Below are 20,458 nucleotides of genomic sequence, written 5' to 3'. Positions count from 1 at the left end.
TACATGTTATTCACTTCCCTCCTTGCTTCTGACTGTTACTTAACTAAATTTGAGATGTAGGAATTGATACATTGGTTAATGTGCTTATGGATTGTTTCTTAAGTAGGAATATGAGTACTAGGCTTAGCAGCAGGGTTTCCAGTGATTAATGAGATGATGAGCAGGGGGACTCCACAAGACCCCAAAACAGACCAGAGTCAGGGAGGCCCACTCTTTAAAAGGCAAAGTTGGCAAGAGTAGGCTAACCAGCCTACTTGTATTCACTGCTGTGCCCCCTGTACCAAGCACACTGCCTAGTACATGGGATGCTCAATAAAATATCTGTTGGGTTGCTGGTGAATTTTAGCCTCCAACAAAACACTAGTTAACAATAAACCAAAAAAACCAAACCCAGTGCCGTTGAGTTGATTCCAACTCATAGCGACCTTATAGGACAGAGTAGAACTGCCCCATAGAGTTTCCAAGGAGCGCCTGGCAGATTCAAACCGCTGACCCTTTGGTTAGCAGCTGTAGCACTTAACCACGATACCACCAGCGTTTCCTAGTTAACAATGTACAGGGAGAATTCTTGAAATAAATGATATGAAGAATGACAAGGCTTAGGGGACAGAGGAAAGAGAGGAAATGGTGAATAACTGAGCTAAAATCTTGTAAAGCCCAGTAATGGGTTGCATTAGCCATAGGAAAGGCTGAGTAATAGTTTTAGACATTAGTATTGCATGGTTTATACCACGTCTTATGCAATCTAACTTCAAGGATGCATTAGAATGAGCCTTAAAATTATATTATGGTGTTAGGCAGAAATCTGGCTGGAGGGGTAGAATAAATGAGCTCAGGATGGGAGAGAACAGAACACTAGAATTGCAAAAGGATCCATTTGAAAATGATAACGGACAAGAAGAGCACAATAAGGCAGAAGCTGAAGTTCCCTCTGTGCTGAGTTAGAGGGCTGGGTGCAAACTCCCCAGGCCTAGGGATCCTGCCATGTATCATCTGGGCAGCACTTTCCCCAGACGCCTTAGTTACTTCTTAGACATGATCTCTTTCGGGCTCACCATAGTCTGCTAAGCCAGTTTCCTATTTTACAGAGAAACTGAGACATGGAGAGAGCAAGTGGCTGTATGAGCTACCTATTCCCCACCCTCCCACCCAACTAGCTCATTCAAGGTGATGAAGTAGCATCCTGGTTTCCTGGTTCTCAACCTACCAGAATTTTCTTTCTTATTGAGACCTCACGGCAATAGATGATCAAGCAAAGAAATAAGGTAAACATTGATTTTGTAAAAAATTAAGCCTTGCAAAAATGATTGCATAATGCAAAATGTATGGTTAACTTAAAATTGTTAACGAAAAAACCAAACCTGTTGCTGTTGAGTAGATGCCAATTCATTGCAACCTTATAGGACAGAGTAGAACTGCCCCATAGGGTTTCCAAGGAGTGGCTGGTAGACTCGAACTGCAAAACCTTCTGGTTAGTAGTCCAGTTCTTAACCATTGCGCCACCAGGGTTCTTATTGGCAAGTGGCATAGCTGGAGCCAGAGGTAAACTTGGGAGATAAAGGAGATTTCAGCCAGCAATGTAAATTATCTGGTAGAAATAAACCGAGTTTCTAAAAGATTCTTACTTAAAAAAAAAAAAGGAAATGGCCCTGGTGTGAACGCTTTCCTACTGGTCATCTCACTTTCCCCTGCCTTCTCTGGGCCCTTTGCTATGCTCTAAAGAAAGAGTCCTGAAATTTCTATCATCCCATGGAAGAGCAGGGGAAATCAGTGTCTTTCCTGCCCTCCTGATGGAATCATGCCCACAGGGTCTTTCTGGCTCCTCAGAGTCCAAGACGAGGGCATTTAGAGAAATTTTGGTCTTGTCATTCTTCTCACTCCATTTGCCCCAGGCTGCCCCAGGGCTCCTATGGGGCAGCTCAGGGCATGGTATCGTTCACTGAACCTCTCCTTATACTGACTAGTGGCTTCTCTCATACAGGCTCACGCATCCTTCTCTCCTGTGGCTTTGTTTCTATTAGACTTAGCAACATTTGGGGACAGTGGTAGTTCAGTGGTAGAATTCTCACCTTCCATACGGGGAGACTCAGGTTAGATTCCCAGCCAAGCCAATGCACCTCAGCATAGCCACTGCCTGTCTGTCAGTGGAGGCTTGTATTTTGCTATGAAGCTGAACAGGTTTCAGCAGAGCTTCTAGACTAAGACAGACTAGGAAGACAGGCTTAGCGATCTACATCCAAAAATCACCCAATAAAAGCCCTGTGGGTCACAATGGGCTGATCCCCTTATGCATGGGGTCCCCATGAGTCAGGGGCCAACTCGGTGGCAGCTAACAACAAAGAAGTAACATTTAGGAACCAAGCCTTTGCCTTTGCTGCGGTATGTCAACATGCCTGATTTTGAAAGTTAACGGAAGACACATTCCAAATATGTTGCATTGGCCTGCATAGGAAAGTAGGCCCTGCTCACAGTTGGTAAAAATGTTTCTCTCCCCTAGATCAAACAAGTAAATCTCTTAACTGACTTGGAGCTTGAGTGGTCTGCTGAGGTTGCTACCCTAACTTCTCCACCTACCAGGTAAGTGTCAGAATCCTGGCCCTTTTCCTTGGGAGCAGCTTGTTCATGGAGGACGAGGACACCAATGCCCAAAGCAGTGGGCCTGAAGAATTTGCACCCTCAGCTCTGGAAGCCCCTTTCTCATACATACAGAGGACGGATACCCCTGAAGAGCTCCAAGTTGGCTGGAGGATGTGGCTTATAAAGTTGTTAGGGTGTATGAGGAAAGCTATTTGCAAATGGAAACCAGAGATTGGATCTTTAAGGAAAACAGTTCTAGAATGGATAGAGTGGAAAGAGTAGACTGAGAACCTTGGGCTGCTGAGTTTCTTTGCTGAAGCAGGTGCTCTCCCAGAGTGCTCCCTATGCAGCCACCTCCCCATTCCAGCTTTCCTGATCTGCCTGTCCAAGTGGGAACTGAGAGTCTGACCCAGCTCTAGTCTGCCCCTTTTGACACAAGCCCAGTGAAAAGAAGTTAGCGAGTGACGGCCCTTTTGACACAAGCCCAGTGAAAAGAAGTTAGCCAATGATGGCCCTTTCTATCCTGACCACATCCTCAGGGTATCTCCCAAAGCTCCCCACCTTGACAGAGCCTGTGCCCACCCATGTCAAGGCCAAGAATCATTCCCAAGAGCAAAGGTTGTTTCTAAGAATAACAGTATGCAGTGAGAAGATTGCTCTACAGGCCATTGAAAGTCATGTGATCCCTGACAGCTCCCATTGGAAATAGAGGAAGCCTGCCTTCATGCCAGCAACACCCTCTCTCAGGCTCAGAGACTGCTGAGATGTAGAGCAGGCTGGCCCTGCTCAAATATCCATGGTGTTGACCACCAAGAGGACCATTCAGAAGTCCCCTGACTCTTCCTTGTACAGATCAGCTGTTGCTCACATGGGTGAGACCTGAGGAAGGCTGTGCCCATCCCTATGCTTGGGGGAGTGGTTCTAACAAAGACAGAGCATTTGTCCCTTCATTGTCCTTTGCAGCTCTGATTCTGGTAGCACCTCATTAAACAGGCTGCCTGCTAGTTATGACTCATCCCTAGTTCTGAGCCAAGGAAAATGCTGAGAGGCCCATTGATGCAGTCTTCAGGGTAAGAGACTAGAAGACAGAAGAACTTGGCTCTTGGTCAGCATTTGCCATTGCTACAACTTCACCCTCCTTCTGCCTCTCTGCTCTCTGAGAAGAAGCCATGGCTCCATTGCCTTCATTTCCTCTATCCTGAAAGATAATGTGGGCCTCAAAAAAGTCTTTCAAGTAGGGAAAATATGGTGGCAGCTGAATTATTGCCCCATTGTTAATTGATATTCTGAAAGTATTGACTAAACTCTTTGTGTTTAGGGGCAGGCTGAAGGAGTCATGGCTCCAGATAACTTAGATGACTTGCTATGAGGGATACTGGGGTCAAGCAGCAGAAGCCAGTGGGCAGTGTGAGGCTGCTGGCAGAGCTGGAGCTGGGGAAACAACATGGCTGGAAGCCTGGCCTCCACTTTGGAAGTCATATCAACGCTATTAGGTAGCAAGTCCCTGGTTAGCAATCGGGATGTATAATGGCAAGGCTCTGTTCCTCTAGGGTAGGCGTCAGGTAAGAACCAGGTAGGGGATTAGGGATCTCAGATTTCAGTTTCACCGGGGCACTAAAATGCTCATCAGAAGTCCAAGGTACTGGGACAAAGAGTAGCTGGGTACCAGGGCCCACCATAGGCACACCCTTTATTGGGCCTACAGCAGCAAGATTAATTCCAGACCACACCTGGGAGTGAGAATTTCTAAAGCACTCTCTGCCTTAGTTAGGATTAGTTCAGGAACTGAATGGGAGAGAATCTGCAGAGGAAGGGCCTTAGCACTTGCCTCTGACAAGGCCTAGAGAAATCCAGGGATGACTGGGAGAACCAACAGGAAAAAAAACCCAAAAAAACAAAAAAACCCATACCTGTTTCCTTCAAGTTGATTCTGATTCACAGTGACCCATAGAACTGCCCCATAGGATTTCCAAGGAGTGGCTCGTGGATTCAAAATGCCGACCTTTTGGCTAGCAACCGAGTTCTTAACCACTGTGTCACTAGGGCTCCAACAGAGTCAGGAGAAAATCCACACTGGGATTGGAGATCCCAGGGCAAGAGAATATCTTAGTCCACCAGGAGGGGTGCCCCTATATGAGTCCAGCAGAAAATTGCCAGCTGGAGAAAGGGTACAGTGGGTGAGATAAACCATTTGGTTTCACGGAAGCCAGAGCAGCTGTGCTGAAGAAGCCAAGGCTTCTAGAGGATACCAGATACCGGAAATGCCATGGGGAAGAAGCCCGGTCCACTCTGAGGCACATGGGGTCGCCATGAGTTGGAATCAACACAACCACTAGCCACTGTGGCTATTTAAATGTAAACTAATTAAAATAAAGAAATTATTCAGTTGCACTAGCTACATTTCAAGGGCTCAAGAGGCACAGATATAGAACATTTTCATTTATTGTAGAAAGATCTATTTGATGGTGCTGGTCTACTGGCTTTCCTTCACCGCTTAGGTTTGAAATGCCTTTGGGTCCTAACATGTCCCGTCACATGAAAGTGCACCCTGCGGCATCAGTTGCTATTATTCAAGAAAGCTGGGCCATGATGGGTCAATGAGTGTTTTCACTTTGCTTCCTTTCTCCTCTCTGGACTATTTTCAGGTTTGGATAAATCTAAAAAGGGAGGCCAAGTCTTTGATCACAGAGAGCTGCCAGGGTCAAATCTCTTCTAGCTTCTTCCTGTCGGGGAAGATGCTAAGAAGCAGAGTACTGGCTACTCCATGAGTGGGCAGTAGCCCAATAAAGATGCCGTTAGCCAAGGGGAATGAGGTTAAGTCTAGAAATAGCAGTCCCTGCTAGCACCCTTTCATGAACCATATGGAAGGTAGGGAAGAGAGTGGTTAGGAACCTGCCTTTTGGGCAAGGTTCTAGCTTCTTGGGCAGACCACTTCTGCTGGGGAGGGGGAGCCTGCAGCCTCTCCTCTAGCTCTCCCTCCCCTCATTGCCCTTGTTGAGACATCATCAGTAGCAGATTTCAGGCAACTGATGTCATTCCTTCTGGTACTGAAACCTCTAGTAGGCAGTAGAGTAGCTGTGACTGACATTGTTCCCCAAACCAGGTTCCTGCATCTCTTGTCCATGGTGGTGCTACATGCGCTGACACCTTGGGACCACCCAGGGTCATCCTATTGGCCAAAAAGGATTTGCCGTGTGGCTCCCTTTTCTCCTGCCACCCTCACCTTGGGTCAAGTTCCATTTGGATTTTAATTGGGATTGTGCAGAATCTATGGGTCAGTTTGAGAAGAAATAACACCTCTACAATATTGAATCTTCCAATTCATGAACATGATATATCTCTCCATTTATTAGGTTTTCTTTAATTCCAGTCTATAAAAATTATAGTTTTCTCTGTAGGGATCGCACATATTTTTGATTAGATTTATTCCTAGACATTGAATATTTTTTAATGTTGATTGCAAATGATATCTTAATTTTTTATTTTCTGTCTTTGTTGATAAAATTCAGTTCATGGTAAGAGGACAATTCAGCTATTTAATTACCCTCAGTCCATTCCAACCAAAAATTTTTTATGCTGACCAACTTGGTTCTGCACAATCATACAGGACCCAGGTAGCATCGAGTTATCTCTGAATTATTTCTCCAAGTTCTAGGGAAGGAATTTCCTCTGTCTTATTGTTAGGTGTTCAAATCTATACTACTGTTATCTAACTCACTCTTTTTGAACCATCACCACAGATTCCTAAGGTGTTGGTGGGGGACTGAATTTCTCTAATCTGGCTTTATTCACCCTTTTTGTGTTTGGAGCAGGGTGTGAATTTAAAAAGTCGGGACACTGTATTTAGAGTCAGGATTTACTTAAATTCATTTTCCATGAAGTGCTGAGGAAATGGATAGAAATGAAGACACTGGGAACATCAATTACCACGAAGACAATGGAAGAAATGAAACAAGAGAACCCAACCAACCAACCAACCAACCAACCAACCAACCAACCAACCAACCAACCAGCCACAGAGAATAAGAGGATAGAGAAAAAAATTCAAGCAGTAATAACTCCAGATGACTTCTCCCTGGCTATGATTAACGTCAATCTTCTATATCTCTGCTGCCTAACTATCCTGTTACAGCTAATGCTTGGAAGTGCAGGCTCACTTATACTACATACAAACAATCATGCTAATGAAATACTTGTGCGATATTAAAGCTGTTGTATATTTTTTTAGGTCACTATTAGAAGCTGCTTGTTCTTGGGCCAGATCCAGCTGGATATATCTAACAGAGTTTCAAGTAGTTTCTGGTTTGATTTTGTGTCTGAAATTTTTTGGGACGTTGCTCCTTAGAAGTGAGGATGGTGAGACTTTGTCTCACTTACTTTGGACATGTTATCAGAAGGAACCAGTCCCTGGAGAAGGACATCATGCTTGGTAAAGTAGAGGGTCAGCAAAAAAGAGAAAGACTCTCAACAAGAAGGATTGACATGCTGGATGCAACAATAGGTTCAAAAACAGCAACAATTGTGAGGATGGTATGGGACCAGGCAGTGTTTCTGTTGTACATAGAGTTGTTATGAGTCAGAGTTGACTCGATGGTACCTGGCAACAACAACAACATTCCTGAATGAAGTGAACAACTTAATGAGAACCCAGGGAACCCTGCTGTCTTCAAGGTCCCTTTCAATCGTCAAATTTCTTTGGCTAGCCAGAGCAAGTGAACTTAACCCTCTATTACCAGAAGTCCCTTTAGGGATATTCATGGAACAGAGCCATTTTTCTTTTTCTTTATATGACAAATTGAATCTGGTGGGCATGAAATGCAAATGGCCCCAGGATGGCTCTCTTCTTTTTGGGGGTAAAGTCTTTCTAATTTTATCCAGTCTTCTCACAATAGAAAACCACAGGTTAAGAAAACTAGGAAGGAGTTTAAGGTTTAGACCATCACAGCTAGTTATTTGGTAGGAATGGGATTGTTTCTGGAGCTTTGGAATTTAGGTGGAGTGTCCTTCAGGTTGAGTTCCCTGGAGGTGCCAGTTTCATTTGCTTCCTTGGGTAGGTTTGCCTAATAAATCTCCTGTGTTCATGAGGCATGATTCAGAAAGTCCACTGCAGGGCTCTGCAGACTGCATCAAACATCATCAGAAACACATCTGAGTCAATTGTGGAATGACTCAAGGCTCTGAAATATTTAAACCGTACGTCTCATAAAACTAGATGAAAATGGTGCCAGTTTCCCTACTGAGAGGATGTCATCTGAGACTGAAGCCCAACTTGGCAATGATTCTACATTCCCAGCTTCACCCGGTCATGTGCCTGCGGGTTGTGAACCTGTCAGTACTCTTGGCCCATGTGGCTTGGAATGGTACCACATTTGGGCAGAGATATGTGGGCCCTGCAGAAGCTGGACAGGGAAGTTGAGTGGTCCTCTTTAGGCTAGGACAAAACATATGCCCTAAATGGGACTGGGGTTTGAATGGAGAGACAAAGAATGTATTTGGTGCTCTGGGGGAGGTAGGAAAACACCATTATTATCACCAAATGATGTTCTTTAGGAGTCTTATGCTCTGAAAATTAGCCAAGATCCCTAGGCATTCTTTATGAGTGAGAGGAAGAATCAGCATGCTAGATTATTATCTGTCTTATCTTTTAAGTCCGTCAAAGCTCGTTTCCCTCTTTCTGAAAAGTACCCAGTAGAGCACTAGACATGAAAAGATGCTTGGTAACAGCTTGGTGTGATAGAAAATAGATCAGCTATAAACTCAGTAGTGCTAGATTTTAATCCCTGTTCTGCCACTTAGTAGTGGTATAATTAATATGGGGTACTTAAAAAAAAAAAAATTTTTTTTTTTTTTTACTTAATTGCTCTGAGCCTCACATCTCTCATCTCTAAAATGGGGATGTGAATACTTATTTTATGGAGTGTTTTAGGATTAAATGCAATGACATATATATATAGCACATGACAGGTTATCAAGAAATCTTAGTTGAATATTAATTCAAAGAAGGAGATGGATATGCTTGTCAATTAACATGGATTCAATAGCCAAGAAGCAACTCTCCCTTTCTCCTGCCAGCAAATACTACTAGTAAAGGAGGGAAACAGAAGTTTCTGAAACCTGGAGAGATTTTCTCAAGTCTGTAACTGCACAGTTCTCCTCGAACCAACCCTTACCTTCCCATCTTCCCCCAAAAAGTATTATAGTAGCCAGGGGAGACAATGCACGCTGTTAAACTCTCCTTCAGAAGTGGTGTTCCATGTTCTGAATCCCAGACCAATGGATGCCAGTGATCCTGACCTGTCTATGGAGCCCAGAGATGGAAGGTGCTGATCAAACCAGTCTGCTGCTCCATTACCCAGGACTACAGGGTGGGGCTGGTTGGGGAGGGCACAGATAATCCAAATTGACAGGTAATCCAACCTTCCCTACCCTGTCTCATTCAGCCAATGGTTCTGATCTTCTTTCCCAACTTTTTTTTTTTTTCTAGAAGCTACTTACAAGGAGCAAAGCATAGAAATTTACAGGTAACTGCTCTTCCTGTGCTGGAGGGTGCAAGGGAGCAGTGATGTAGCCTCTGAATCCAGAACACTGAAACCTAAGCAAATTCAGCCTCAGCTGAATTTTTTACAAGAGGTTGGTCTTTGCAGCTGATGAGATGGGGGAGTGTACTGCAGAGGCCAGAGTGGGTCTGGGGGGTTGGGCCTGGAGAGGTTTGGTTTGCCAGTCTGTGGGCAGAGTTTCTCTAGATTATGTACTGTGGGATGGGCCAGAGACAGGGCAGGAAGCGGGAGGAGATGGACCATCATCTGTCTCTCCTAGAAGGAGGGGCTCAGCTCAGGGAGGAATCCGCTTCCTGTGCATCCCAGCTATGGTCCAGGCCCTGAGTTGAGATATTGTTTCAAGCAGTTGGCCTGGTTCTACAACTCTTGACAGGTTGAGGTCCTTTCACTGATTATTTCCGCCCTTTACTCTCCTTCCTTTAATATTTTCACTCTTGCCTCCCCTTCATCTCCATCCTCCAGCACCTTCAATCTAATGCCCTTTCTCAGAGGCCTACCTTGGGTTTGAAGGCAATGAGCTTCAGGATCATCTCCACGGTGAAGAGGCCAGTGAAGAGCATGTTGAGGATGTTCATGGCGATTTTGAACAGGCAGCTCTGACCGTAGTGCTGATGGGAGGGGCAGATGCCCAAGGAGTGGGAAAGAGAGAAACCATTAAATTGAGGCAGGGATACACTGACTCTCCCCACCTTCTACTTTCTGTCCAGCCTTCTCAGAGGCCCTCATCTCAAACAGAGATCTTCCTTCAAACAAACCCCTGGCAGGGGCTCTACCTCTTATGGGCAGTCAGGTGGACTCAGGATCCTACAAATTGTTTCTTTCTTTGCCATCTTTGAAAATGAAGGTTGGCAGAGTTTTGTGTTCCTTCTTTGACTGGTTGGTACAACTTTATGGACACTCCTGACACTAAAGAGAGCTCTTGCACAAGGTGGCCTCCCTGAAGACAGGTAGATAGATAAACAATCGCCATACCCCATGCCTTCCTGACAATAATGCACACAATAAAGCTCACTCTCTCTGTTCTCCATTCCTTTCCTCTCTCTGTTTTATCAACCCAGGATCCTATAGATCCTTCCAAAGGTCCCAGAGAGGAGCTCATCCTTGAGAAGGGACACTTGTCTTTCTCCAATAGGGAGAAAGAGCCATCTCTTCTGCTCTTTCTGCCTCCCTTGGCTGCCAGGGAGAAGACAAACCAGAGTGGATCATGCACTGGTTACACTTCATATCCTCCCATAGCACTCTCCCCGTGGAAGCATCTTTGGATCCGAGCTCTCCCTTGGACTGACCTGCATGGCCAAGCAGATGGTGTTGAGCAGGATGAGGACGAACATCAGGTACTCAAAGTAGGTGGAGTTCACCACGTACCACACTTTGTACTGGTGCTGGTTCTTGGGGATGTATCTCCGCAGGGGCCGGGCCTTGAGGGCGTACTCTACGCACTGTCGCTGGAGGGAGGCAGTGGGAGGGGTGAGAATGGGAAGAGAGCGGGGTTAGTGACCTGGGTGATGTTGAGGGGGGAATGAAAGAGGAGGGTGGGATGTAGATGAAACTACACACCCTGGGAATAGGGGTCTCAGGAAGTCAGAGAAATAATCTACTGCTCTAGCTCACTGACAGGTTTGAGATGTTATTTAGAAAAATATGTGATTTTCCATCACTCCCTTAATCAAAGACAGAATCCCTTCTAGTCAAGTCTCCTTATCTAGACTGTAGGCAAGGTCTACATGTGTCTCTTTTTCTTCCAACCCACTAATGCCTGACATAGTGCTTAGTACTTAGGCAGCATTTGATAAATACTTACTGATGGACTGATAGTTGGTTTTCTCATTGATTATATCTAATGCCACAGACTCTTTGGGACACTTCTCTCAATTTTTCTTTCCTGTCCTAAATCAGCCCATGAGGAAAAAAGAAAAACCCGTCTGTTCTTTCTGTTTTCCTTGTCAGAAGGCACAACTCTTTGATAGGACATAAGCTCTTAGGTTGACTAGATTCTTGAGACTCTAGCACAGACCCAGTTCATTTCTCTGTACCAAATGAGGGAGATGTGAGAGTCACTCTAGCCTCTTCTCTTACCCTCAGCCTCCAGGTCCATCTCTAAGCCTTATTGATTTTACCTCCTTCCACTCTTTTCCATCTCTAATACTACAGACCCGATGCAGGGTCTACTTGTCTCTCATCTACACTATTACATCGTTTCTGTTTCCTGCTTCCTGCCTTACTTCCAATGCAAAGTGGACACAGCAGCCAGGATGATGAGTGTACACCTAAGATTCTGACATCAAAACCCACGAGGGGTTCAACCAGCCTAGATGGGGTAGAGGTGAATTTTGTGTCATGCTCCTTCCCATTAGCAGTCCTCAGGTCACTCAAGACAAGGATATATGTCTCCATGGAGTCTTGCCATTGGGAACCTAGCTGGCCTCAGTGACCACACTCTACACCCACCTAACAGCTTCGTTTTTCACTGATGGGAGTTACCAGCTCTTTTTCTGAGAACCTGGGATTTCATAGCCTAACAGAACATTACCATATTGCCCTACTTAAATCTTGTTTCTGTCCCCACCTCATGCATAGCCCTGTGTGTTTACCGTAAGAAACCATTTAAATGTGGTTTTCTAAAGCTGATCTTTTCCCCCATCCCAAAAGCTCTACACTCCCTTGGTTCTAGTTTCTTTCTTCTTCATCAGTTGTGCCAATATACCCAGGCACCTTCTAACATCTCAACTTCTACAGAGGGCATAAGATTCTTTTTTTTTAACAGACCCTGTCACATCCGTTGCTGTCTAGTAGATTCTGACTCATAGCGACCCTATAGGACAGAGTAGAACTGCCCCATAGTGTTTCCAAGGAGTGGATGGTAGATTCAAACTGCCGACCTTCTGGTTAGTAGCCGAAAACTTAACCACTGAGCCACCAGGGTCTCCTTAAGTAGTGCTTAACCAGTACTTGTTGGATGAATACATTTGCCAAATCCGGGAATTTCAGGGGTTTGCATTTCTTTTGCACAGGCTACTCAAGAAGATAGAGAGCCCTCTGCTCGTTGAGGATTGGATAGATGATCTTAGTATCTGCACTGACCTCTCCTCTGACTATAGCCTCTCCTTTAGGTGGGCTGCAGTTGCCGACTGCTGTCATTCCTTATGTGGGCCCTGCTTCCCTCCTCACCTCCTTGCCCCTCTCCTTCCTAGGAAGCTACCTGGTTCTTGTCCAGCTCACAGTTCTTGTACTCCTGCTCCCCCTGCTCCTGGAAGGTGACGATGACGAAACCCACGAAGATGTTCATCATGAAGAAGGCAATGATGATGATGTAGATGATGAAAAAGATAGAGATCTCCACGCGGTAGTTGTAGATGGGGCCCTTGTCTTCCGTGTGGGAGTCGATGGAGCGGTACAGCAGCCTGGAGGAGGAGACAGGCCCCACAGAGGGAACTGGAGAAGCAGTGACACCTCTGTGGAATGATGGCATTGCTGCTCCTAGGGGTTCCTGGAATCAGGGGTCCTGAAGACAGCTCTAGGCTGGGAATCAGAAGATCTGGGTTCAAGTCCCAGCTCTGCTACTTACTGGCCATGTGACCTTGAGCCAATCACTTAACCTCTTTGAGTCTTAGATTCTTCATCTGGAAAATGGAGACAGTAACTCCTGACTTTCCTACCTTGCAGGATAGCTGATATATGTAACATGAGTCATGGACGTTGACTTCAAATATTAATAATATTGATAAATATTGAAACAGCTTTGCAAACTGGCATGAACTCAGAGGAGGTTAGACTGCACATAAAATGAATCTATCTGAGAGCAAATATCAATTTAGATAAAAGCACTTCCATGACCCATGTTCATTCAGGCCATCACCAATGGTTTCGTTTTGTAGTTAGGCAGCTTACACATGTGTATTACTCGTTTAAGCAGGGCAATGTGCCCCATTAAGCTTGCTGTTCTCCTTAGGCAGAGATTACTTCCTCCCCTTCCTTGGCAACTCTCCATAGTGCTTAGTTGTTCTTTAGCTGTCATCTATATTTCACCACATAGTGATGGCTCTCATCTAAGATCCACGCACTGTTGTTGACTTAGAAATATGCAGAGTTTTCTGAATTTTTGGATTATAATTTCACTGGGACAAATACTGAGGGTAAGCAGGTATCTATACAAAAATATAATGGGCACCTGATGGACAAGCTGCCTGGTAGAGGTGACCCAGACCAGGCTGGTTTTTTGGTGGGAAAGCATTGCTTCTGCAGAGGAACTTAGACACAGGTTTTCATCCCTTCCTCACTTTTCACTCCCCATACAGACAAGGCTCTCTTTAAGGAGACTGGGACAGAGTCTAATAAAACTGAGACACCTCAGTCATCTTTATCCACACTGAGTGCATATTGGGAGGGTAATCTTGAACCCTGTGGTGATCAAAGGGCCCACACCTGGGGAAACTCTCCCCACACCCACCCCCAGATGCCATATAGGTAATGACAGAGACCCCTATTATTATGGCTTACACAGAGGTGAGAAGGAGAGCTAAAAGAAGCTCAGTTTTGCTTGGAGTTTCTAAAATGCTGACATCTTCTAGAGAAACAAGAAGATGTTTCAACAGTGACCATGAACTACGGGTTGTTCTAGAAACACACCCTCAGTGCCTGGGGAGGACATAGGCATGACCTCTGGGAAGGGGTGAGGGACGTTAACACAACTTGGGAAATGGGTGGGAGGCCAATGACTTGGCTCTCTAATATCAGGTTGGGTAAGGCCTTGGTTTGCATACTCACTCTGGCCACCCTTCAAAAGTGGAAACTGTGAAGAGGGCCATCATAGCCGCCAGAACATTGTCAAAGTCAAACTTGCTGTTCTCCCAGCTGCGGGGCTGGATGATAGGGTGGTCAACCTCCCCATCCTTGTACGTGATGTAGTTACCCCTGAGAGAGGAGAGAAAGAGTTCATTTTGAGGTCTCCCATCTCTCCTCACACTTGGCCCAACAATGACTCCCAGCATGCTGGGTGGGATGGGACTGGCTAGGTTTAAACCCCACAGTTCTAGCCATTGGGAAGAGCTTTGTGGATAGACCCTTTAGGAACAGAAAATGTTGTATGTCATGTCATAGAGTAGAGACCAGATTGCATATGGGTAAAAGTCCAGCAGCCTCTGCTGTTTGAGAAAGAATGGGCAGCCCCTCCTCTCATGCCAAGTCACCGGCCTCCCAAAGTTAATTAGTCTTGGTGCTGGCTGCCCTCTGGCCTGTACTCACTTGCATTCTGCCTCGGTCTGCTTGGAACTATCTGAACAGGTGTAGAGCTTTCCCTGGAAGACAGAACAAAATGATTGGAGTTATTCGTTAATCAACGAATCAATTCAAAACAAAAACAAAAAACAAAAACCATGGATTAGTGAGCATCTATATAGCCCAGCAATGTTCTTGGGATTGTGGGATAAAAAGCTTAAGAAACATAGAATCTAGTTGAGGAAGACATGACTCACATATATAAAGCAGTCAATGAATGAAGACACTCAGTGCTGCAAGTACTGTTAGGATTAAAAAAAAAGGGAACACCAATGCAAGACAGCTGGCATCTCTAGGAAGGTCTTGTGAGGAGGGTGTAAGAGGAGCTGGCTTGGAGGGACGGATTATGTGGGCAGGAAGTCTGTGGAAGGTTACATGGAGAGAGGTGAGGCGGAAGAACGGCAGAATTAAAAAGATACGGCAAAAACAGCAGAAATCAAGGAAGACAGTGGCTGCATTGTAGCTGAGGGCCTGGCCAGGAAGGAGTGGGAGATAACCTGGACAGATGCAGGGTCTCAAAAGATAGGTGGAGAAGGGTGGAGTTTATGCCGTTGATAACAGGGAATTGCTGTAGATTTTAGGTAGGTGACTGACTTGAAGGATTCCAAGCATGGAAGCCTCTCTCCCTTTCTTGCTAGAAGGAAGGGCAGGGACCAAAAGGACAGGCAAAGCTGAGAAGAGGAGGTGCCTTTGGCCTGGTGGAGCAATGCCTTCTTCCAGGGTATTCCCTCCTGGGTTTGGGATGCTGAGTGTAGGGCTGTGGTTGGAGGCAGCTCTCCTTTTTTTTGTTGTATCTCCAGTTCCTTTCTATTATGAATTGTGTCCCCCAAGCAGGTATGCTGAAGTCCTAACCCCTCACTAATGAATGTGACCTTGTTTAGAGAAATAGGGTTTTTCTTTGTGGATATTGTCAGTAAAGTTAATGAAGTCATATCGGAGTAGGGCGAATCCTAATCCTAATTCCTTCTGAATGGCATTTTATAGAAAAGAAGGCCAGACATGGAGACAGAGACACATGCAGGGGGAAGACAGATGCCATGTAATGACAGAGCCAGATGCATCAATAAGGAGCAAAGGAACACCGAGGATTGCCCGCAGCTCCCAAAACTAGGAGAGAGGCATGAAATAGTTCCTCTCTGAAAATTCCCAGAAGGAATTGACATGACTGATACCCTGATTTGGACTTCTAGCCCCTAGAACTGTGAGACAATAAATTCTTGTTCTTTAAGGCCACCCAGTAATTATCAATGCATCTTGACTGCATGTTTGATTAATTTCAGACTGCAGAAGTAGGTGAAAATCTTCAATTTCTTCCTCCTTGGCATTAGTGGTTGGTGCAGGAATTTGAGTACTAGCCGTATTAACTGGTCTTCCTTGTAGGCGTATGGGTATTATCCTGTCACTGACAGCATTCTACTTCAGGATAGATCATGAAATGTTCTTTTTGATGATGAATGAGACATTATTCCTCTTCAATTTGTCATTTCTGGCATAGTAGACCGTATGATTGTCTGATTCAAAATGGCCAGCACCAGTCCATTTCAGCTCACTAATGCCTAGGATATTGATCCTTACGCATTCCATTTCATTTTTGACGACTTCCAATTTTCCTAGATTCGTACTTCATGTGTTCCACATTCCAGTTATTAATGGATGTTTGCAGCAGTTTCTTCTCATTTTGAAGTTGTGCCACATCAGCAAATGAAGGTCCCGAAAGCTTGGCTCCATCCATGTTGTTAAGGTTGACTCTGCTTTGAGGAGGCAGCTCTTCCCTGGTCTGAGTGCCTTCCAACCTGGGGGCTCATCTTCCAGCTCTGTATCAGGCAATGCTGCATTGCTGTTCGTAAGGGTTTCACTGGCTATTTTTTCTCAGAAGTAGACTGCTGGGTCCTTCTTTCTAGTCTGCCTCAGTCTGAAAGCCCTGCTGAAACCTGTCCACCGTGGGTGACCCTGCTGGCATTTGAAACACCAGTAGCATAGCTTCCAGCATCACAGCAACACACAAGTCACCACAGTACGTGATAAACTGACAGATGAGATTGATACAGTGGCTGCAACAATGGACACAAACATAGCAATGATTGTGAGGATTGTGCAGGACCTGGCAGTGTTTTGTTGTACATAGGGTCGCTATGAGTCAGAGCCGACTCGATGGCACCTAACAACAACAAAAACAACAACAAGAAAGCCACCCACTTTGCGGTATTTTGTTATGGCAGCCCTAGGAAACCAAGATACCTCCCCTGGGGGTACTGACGGGAGGGGAAGGAAGCAGGACCACAAATCAGGGCCTTGAACTTACCTTGAAGAGCTGGACCCCGATGCAGGCGAACATGAACTGCAGGAGCGTGGTGACAATCACAATGTTCCCGATGGTCCGGATGGCAACAAACACACACTGAACCACGTGCTGCAGTGGGAAGAGGGTCAAGGTCAGGGGACATGGCTTCAGGAGGTGCCTGCAGCCTCAGTCTCCTCTGCTCAAGCCATGAGCCTCTCTGGGGGAGGTGCCCCCTTTGCCATAAGTGGGGGAAATCAGGCTCAAAAAAGGCAAAGTAAGGTTCCCAGAGTCACATGTTGAGTGATTGATGGAAACCAAAGGAACTCGAAGTCCCCCACTGGGCTCGAGGTGACATCAGGGATAAAGAGCCCTGCTAAGTTTCCATTTTTGCAGTAGGGATATAGGAATAGTTCCTCTGTTCAATGTGGGGCACTAGGTTTGTGTGAGGGTCTCCCCTTTGCAAGTGTTTTACTTGGGGCTCAGGTTCTAAATGGCTGCCGCCTCTGTCATTATTCTGTTCTGCTTGGAACCAGGCCTTAAGTGGGACCAGAGGTGCAGGCAGGCAGAGTTCAGGCTCCAACATGGCAGCCTGACCACTGTCTCCTCCCTCCAGCCCACCCCTCACCTCTACTGAATTTCCACCAACCAACTGACCAGCTGATGTTTGTTGGTCCTGCAGGTGGCCCCTGCCTAGGCTCAGGCCCAGGCCCACCTGTCTCTCACCTTTAGCCCCTTGGCCCTGTTGATGGCCCTCAGGGGCCTGAGTACCCGCAGAACTCTCAGGATCTTCACAACGTTGATTGCACTGGACCTGAGAGAGAGAAACAGGGCAGGGTATTAGCCTCTCCTGTTTTTAGTGGAGCAGGAAGGAGTGTGGTGACGGGGATTCCTGACAGGGCTATTCCAAGGCAAACTTGAGAAACCGTAAAGTCTGCTCAGGGCTTTTCCATCCTAGAACCATTATCTACCCCCACCCCCTTCCTCTAAGAACTCAGAGCTTGCCTGCGACCCTGGGACTTCCCTGTGGGTGAGTAAATAATACGAAAAACAATTTTTATTATTATGCCGAGTGAAGGCATCATTGAACGTAAAGAATAATATACTGATGGGGAACTCCAGGTCTTGTGACTGGCAGGTGGTGGGTGCTGGGAGTGGTGACGACATGAGTTATTAATAACTCTCCATGAGTTATTGGCGATATAATGAGCTGCTCAGGGGATACCTATGGTGTCAAGGAGACTTAGAGCAAGGCAAACCTGAATTCGAACCCCAGTGTTGCCATTTCCTAGCCAAGTCACTAAGGAGAAACTTTCTAGCTTTTCTCAGCCTTAGTTTCTTCATCTGTAAAATGGGGGCAGTCATCGCCTCGTAAGGTTGTTGTAAGGATTAAATGAGAAATGTATGAGAACCAACTAACAATATGCTTGGCACGTATCATGAACCCAATAAACAGTAGCTTTTATTATTATGGAGTCCCTGCATGGTATAAACGGTTAGTGCCCTCGGCTGCTAACAGAAAGGTTGGAGGTTTGAGTCTACCCAAAGGCCTGGTAATCATACTTCCAAAAAATCAGCCATTAAAAACCCTATGGAGGAATGGTCTGTACATAGCAGGTTCCACACAGCTGAGATGCCAGGACCAAGTCAGAATTTTGGGGAGCTTTAGGCCATTGCTTCTCCCTATTGGGAAGGAGGCACCAGTGGGCATGTTACCCACAGCCCCCTTGGCAAGATGCTGGGATCATTTCTGGAGTTATCTGTTCACCTTCAGGGTCAGGGACGGGGGCATTCTAGCCACGCCAGGTTTGTGAGTAACTCTGAAGTTTATCCCAACCTTCACACACTATCTCTGACTGAGATACCCTCTCAAGGTTTTGGAGAGCCTTATGTCTACCTTGGGACCTAAAAAATGTATGACACATCAGCAAGTGCAGATTTCATTCTTCATGTGGCCAGGATGGTGTGCTCAAGAGAGAGAAAGATCTGATTTCTTTGGTTCATGGTCCTTTTATCCCAAAAGATTCAAAGGGCACTCTTATCTACCACTGCATCCTATCCCAAAGGATCTCAGGGAGGGAGTCAGCTTGCATTGAGCCACAATTGGAAGGGATTTAAAGGTCAGATGGGGGAAGGCACAGACTAAAGAGGGGGGACTCTTGGCTCAAGGTTGAATAGTGATTTATTAGCAGTGCTGGGATTAGAATCTAGACCTGTAGGCTCCCAGACAGAAAGTCTTGGGTAATATAATTGATGACCACAGAAAAGAGACTGATTCCTAAAGCCCCTATGTGCACCCCACCTTAGCTCACCATAAAAATAACCCTTGGGAAGGGAAATCCATGACCCCTGGGTCTTAAGCTTTTTTCTGTTATTGGTATGACCTTGGACAAGTCTTATAATGTCCCCAAACTCAATTTTCCCATCTATAAAATGGTGATAACAACACTTGCCCTGGCTCCCTCATAGGTTTTTCGTAAGGACCACATATGTAAGGATGTGCCCGTGAAAGTGCTTTGGAAGTTTAAGTACAGGATTATCACTATCAGTTGCTGGAACTTGGTAGCAACTCGTAATCAGATCAATTTAAACCCGAGAAAGGTTCACAACCTTGGCTGGACAGTGGAATTACCTGGAGAGCTTGGAAAAATCCTAAAGCTCAGGCTGTACTCCAGGCCAATCAAAAAAAAAAAAAAAATCCGGGAGTGGGATTCTGGCAAATGTCTTTTTTAAAGTTATCCAGGTGACTCTACTGTGCAAGCCAGTTCCACAAGCAGCCAGTGCTTCCTAGCCTTCTCCCACACTTGTGTGGATGCTCACAAACGCTCTGTCCCTACACACACACACACACACACGCACACACACATGCACACACACAAACCATCAGGTGCTTTGCCTGGGGAGAAAGAGAGGGAGGATGGAACAGAAAATCAGGATGGGTTGTGGCAATGGCTCTTGGTAGATGAAGGGCAGACAACGGCACTGGTCACCTGGTGACGGAGGTAGGATGGTACTGGAGACAATCCTGTCTTTGTAACTGGTGTGGTCCTGACAGTCATGGCAAAAGCTGCTAGATCAACACACCCCTATGTGTCCCACTATTGAGGACATGGACACAGGAATCAAAGTCACCATGCTGTACAATTTTAGAGGCCCCATTCACATCACAGTCACACTGTGGTGACTCTTCAGAAGGCCCCCAGAACTTGGTTGCTGTCTCTGACACACATTCATAGCGGCATGCCCCCATCTTGGGCTGAGGGAACTCGTACTCACTGGATGCCAAAGGAGATGAGGGATACGCTGACCACCAGCAGGTCTAAGATGTTGAAGTAGTTCCGGCAGAAAGAGCCCTTGTGGAGGAAAGCCCCATAGGCTGTCATCTGTGGGGAGGCACAGAGAAACATGAGCATGACTGGCCTGAGCCTAAGCTCCAGAGACCCCCCTCCTTGTACCCCTTCGTCCCACAGTGTCCCTTGGGCAGGCTTCAAGAACTCTTGATTTCTGTAGGGCTCAGTCTAAGTGCAGTGAGGTGACAGAAAACTGGGGAGGAGGGGGCAGAGGCAGCACGAAATAAGGTGCCGTGGTGCCAAGAAACGGATTCTGCAACTGTTTGTGTACCCATCAAAGAACTCCCAGCTTAGGGTGTACAGCGGCTCCTTCCACCTACCAGACCACAGGAGACTCTCCAACCATATATTCAAAATCCTTTCAAATTAGGCCCCACTGTCCATCTCTAGTTTTTCACTGGTCCTCATCATATCTTTCAGCT

At 45.9% G+C, this 20,458-nt stretch overlaps 1 protein-coding gene and 1 long non-coding RNA gene across 2 annotated transcripts in view; one reads left to right on the top strand and one right to left on the bottom strand.

Moving 5' to 3' along the window:
- Positions 1 to 20,458, bottom strand: part of CACNA1C (calcium voltage-gated channel subunit alpha1 C) — a 143,998-nt gene that overhangs the window by 84,816 nt on the left and 38,724 nt on the right. Inside the window, exons 10-17 of the mRNA XM_023548982.2 lie at positions 19,963 to 20,069; positions 17,413 to 17,500; positions 16,711 to 16,818; positions 14,376 to 14,428; positions 13,899 to 14,045; positions 12,334 to 12,535; positions 10,421 to 10,579; positions 9,632 to 9,742 (exon numbers count right to left, since the gene is read on the bottom strand). Coding sequence (XP_023404750.2) covers positions 9,632 to 9,742; positions 10,421 to 10,579; positions 12,334 to 12,535; positions 13,899 to 14,045; positions 14,376 to 14,428; positions 16,711 to 16,818; positions 17,413 to 17,500; positions 19,963 to 20,069 — 975 coding nt within the window. The remainder of the gene's footprint in view (positions 1 to 9,631; positions 9,743 to 10,420; positions 10,580 to 12,333; positions 12,536 to 13,898; positions 14,046 to 14,375; positions 14,429 to 16,710; positions 16,819 to 17,412; positions 17,501 to 19,962; positions 20,070 to 20,458) is intronic.
- LOC111750860 (uncharacterized) lies at positions 1,153 to 19,274 on the top strand. The gene is made up of 4 exons (XR_010321944.1): positions 1,153 to 1,265; positions 2,498 to 2,577; positions 9,062 to 10,477; positions 12,326 to 19,274. It is a non-coding gene; the product is annotated as an uncharacterized LOC111750860 (long non-coding RNA).

This window comes from Loxodonta africana, chromosome 4, assembly GCF_030014295.1.
Source record: "Loxodonta africana isolate mLoxAfr1 chromosome 4, mLoxAfr1.hap2, whole genome shotgun sequence".
Taxonomy (NCBI): Eukaryota; Metazoa; Chordata; class Mammalia; order Proboscidea; family Elephantidae; genus Loxodonta; species Loxodonta africana.
The sequence above is the reverse complement of the archived record's forward strand: the minus strand, read 5'-3'. Positions and strand labels throughout refer to the sequence as shown.